The following is a 3,621-nucleotide window of genomic DNA, read 5'->3' on the forward strand; positions in this document are numbered from 1 at the left end:
GGAGAGCGAAGATGAAGATAAAATCCTCATCAGTAAAAGGCTGCATCAGGTCAGTGATTGATTATTTCTTTTTAACCAAATATCCAAACAGAATCAGCCGGATGTTTCTGATCCAACCAGACGGCCTGATGAAGCTCTTCCTCCTCTTCATCACAGCTAGTCAAACCCTGAAGGCAGATCCCTCTGCAGCTCAGCTACCAGACTCAACAGTTTAGCATCATATCTCATCTCCACATTGTTTAATATAAATAAAAAATAAAACGTGGTTTAAAAACCTACTGGATGTTAGGTTTGGGGTAAAAATCCACCCACCGTGGTCACGGCGCCACAAGCAGACGTCTGGCGGAGATTAGCTGCGGAGCTTTGTGTTTATATCTGCTCTGAAGCAAACTGGAAGAAATACTTCCAGGTGCTTCATCCAAAAAGTCTCTGGTACTGTGTTGATTAGCGACACCAGAAACAGGTTCCTGTTAAAAGTAACTTTTTAGTTACCGATGAGGCCGACATTTACAAAACAGTAAGAAATGTGTTACACTGATAATTGTACAAAAATGGATGCAGGAAAAAGCCTTAAACTATCTGCCTTCCATGAAAAGTCTATGCTGGACGGCGTCCAGAGGTCCTGCGGCGAGTCTGAGTATCAGAGCGGCCCGTCCGAGCGCTGGGAGCATCCAGCGTTCGGCCCTGGAGTTGGGAAAGTTTAACTTTTACCGCTGGACACCCGGTGTTTCAGTATTTTTAGGGAGACAGACTCTACCTGCTGCCATCGCTTCTGCACATGAAAAATAAATAAATATCAAGGAGTTAAAAACCAAAGGTTTAAAAAAACGAGTCGAATGGATTATTATGTAGAAGCTCTGATCATTATTGCTGCACTAAAACGTTTTTATGAACTATGGAGAAACAGTTTATAAATACCCAAATGAACTAAAAATGTTAAAACCTGCCGATGAAAAATATTCATTTATATATTCTGGTTCTTATGGAAGAGGATTAGGGCCACTAAAAAAAAGTTAACTGATTTTTAAATTTTATTTCAGTTTAATATGGGAAAAAAGAATTCTGACTTTTTCCTCAGAATTCTGACAGCTAACAAACATGTTAGCATCGAGCCGTAGCCATGTCTGTTTTAGAGACTAGCTCTCTTGTTTTAATCACCTTCTGCTCCTCTAATAATGAGTGGTGCCCATCTACATTAAGATCCAAAATTCTGAGATTAAAGTCAGAATTCAGATTTTTTTTTTTCCATGTTAAACTGAAATAAAATTTAAAAATCAGTTAACTTTTTTTTTTTTCCAGTGGCCCTAATCCTCTTCTGTAGGTTCTTGCAGTTTTCTACCACAAACCTTACAAACTGTTTGTATTCACTTCCAGCTGCTATGAACGGCAGCAGGAAATCCCCCACAGGCCGAGAGCTTTCAGCGGGGTTCCAGCGCTGCCTCCCGGCGGTAAGCTGGAGGTCTGACACTCCGAAAAAGAACTGTAAATATTATTGGGTTCATGAATTGATGAACTGACTGCACTGATCATCTTTGGAGGTGCATTTTGTCACTTAAAAACTTCACCACAGTTTGGTTCAAATTTCGGCAGGCGGTTTCCATGGAGATGATAATGGTTGGATCATAACGAAGAACAGAACACATAGAATCCTTATTGATGAGCTTTAATCATCAATGTTGTTTTTATAGTTATTTGATCCACAAACAGTTTTGTCGATCAGAGTTTTCAGCTCATTCTAACCTTGAATGATGCTGCAGGCGTTTCCAGAGTGATCAAACATGAAGGAAAAGCTCTGTAGTTATTCATCCTTCCCCATCGTCTTCTCTTTGTTCTTCCAGAGGCAGGTGGCGCTGTTCAGACAGCTGCAGGCCCAGCTGAAGAAGGAGCGGGCAGAGAACCTGACCCTGGAGGCCCGGGTCAGAGAGGAGATCAGCAAAGAGTTCTCCCAGCTTTTCTCCAACATGCAGAATGACTACGAGTGAGTCGCTCCCCGTTCTCCTTTTCTTTGAAGCCTTTTAAAAGCCTGTGATCAGCGGGCCTCTCAGAGGTTCTGTTTGTCCTGTGGGGAGGAGAGCTGAACTGCTGGTGTCTGTCCGCCTCAGTGAGCGCCTGAACAGAGAGAGGGAGATCCTGGAGGAGCGAGCTGAAAGGAGGCTGGAGATCTTCAGGAATCTGACTGAGAAGATGTCCTCGGCTGCATGCAGCTCAGATGGACACATGGTGAGGTCATCTGGGGCCGTGGGAAACAGGGCTGGGCCATATGAAGAAAATCCAATATCAAGAGGCCTATACTGCGATATACATCATGGTATTTTTAAATTACCTTCATAAACAATATAGTGCATTAAATTGCATCGATATTCAAACATTTGGTTTCAGCTTTAATCTAATTTTAATTTAACCAGCTGAAAGCTCTTCTGCCACATCATGTCTCTGGTTGTCGGTATGAGACCTTAAACAGGATCCCTGCAAACAAACAGGAAACAAGGCAAAAATAAACAATACTGAATAAAATATAAAACTTATCAAGGGCTCCTTAGTGCAGAATAAAACAAAGTGGAATGAAAAAAGAAATTGACCTAAAATTGCAAGAAAGATTAGAGCATCATCAGAGCATCTATCAGCACTGATCTTTACCTGCTGGGGATTTTAAAGAAGCACAAAAAGTTATAAAATTATGATAATAATAAGTTAAGAGAACGCCTGAAAAACTTCTGAACATCAGATCACAGCTATTAGAGAATCTAAACATTTAAATAACGTCATAAACGGCGCCTGTGACTTCCCTCTTCCTCTCATATTGGATCGATTTTTTTCAAAGGACAAGGCCAACGCCATCGGCTTCACAGCTGATTTATTTAACGTTTTAATTGGTGTCCAGGGAGACGCTGACATGCAGAGTTTACAACATTCTTCATTTTGCAGCGGATGACTTTTTGAGTGATTTCTTACCGCTGCCTTTTGCTGCAATGGCTTTTGCGGCACGTCTTACAAATTAGCCTCTTTTGTTTGACGTCCTCGAACTTATATCGCTCTGTTGGAACACCTGCTGTCGCCATATTTAGTTTGCAGGTTGCTGTAGTGTGCAAGAAAATAATCCTGTTTGGAGGAGGGGTTTATGATGCATTCAAAGTGTGCGGGGAAAAATAAAACTCAGTGAAATGGTTGCAGACGAGTTAATGTCTGTAGTGGGGAAAAATGTAATCAACTATTCACCCCAGTTAAATAAATGGAAATGGATGGATTTCACTCAGTCAGCACTTTATTTTCATATCAGTGCAAAGAGAGAACAGTTCATCAATCGGCCCTTATGGCACGGTAATCAGCCCTGTTCTGATCTAACCAGAGTTTGCCTCCCTTACTTATAATGAGGAAAAAGCTGTGAAGGTTGTGTCAGAGTCAAAATAAACACTTTGGTTAATCAATGACAGTTCTCAAGAGAGAATCTCGCTCGTTATGGAATAAGTATTCCTTGTATGCAAAACAATTCTCACTCAGACATTTTGTGGCCTTGCAGGTGAAACAAGAAAAATCTAAATCTTCTGACCACAAAGTCGTTATGTGAATTTGTACTCCATAGATGCAATAAGGCTCGGGCACATGACGTCACACGTTGCGCGG

The 3,621-nt window shown here is 41.3% G+C and overlaps 1 protein-coding gene across 1 annotated transcript in view; it reads left to right on the forward strand.

The window, feature by feature from the left end:
* The window catches only part of LOC107082914 (kinesin-like protein KIF20B), a 60,112-nt gene that overhangs the window by 7,694 nt on the left and 48,797 nt on the right, over positions 1-3,621 (forward strand). The window contains exons 13-14 of the mRNA XM_015371810.1: positions 1,839-1,978; positions 2,103-2,220. Of these exons, the coding sequence (XP_015227296.1) occupies positions 1,839-1,978; positions 2,103-2,220 (258 nt within the window). The remainder of the gene's footprint in view (positions 1-1,838; positions 1,979-2,102; positions 2,221-3,621) is intronic.

Source organism: Cyprinodon variegatus, unplaced genomic scaffold (assembly GCF_000732505.1).
Source record: "Cyprinodon variegatus isolate N-32 unplaced genomic scaffold, C_variegatus-1.0 Scaffold65, whole genome shotgun sequence".
NCBI classification, from domain to species: Eukaryota; Metazoa; Chordata; class Actinopteri; order Cyprinodontiformes; family Cyprinodontidae; genus Cyprinodon; species Cyprinodon variegatus.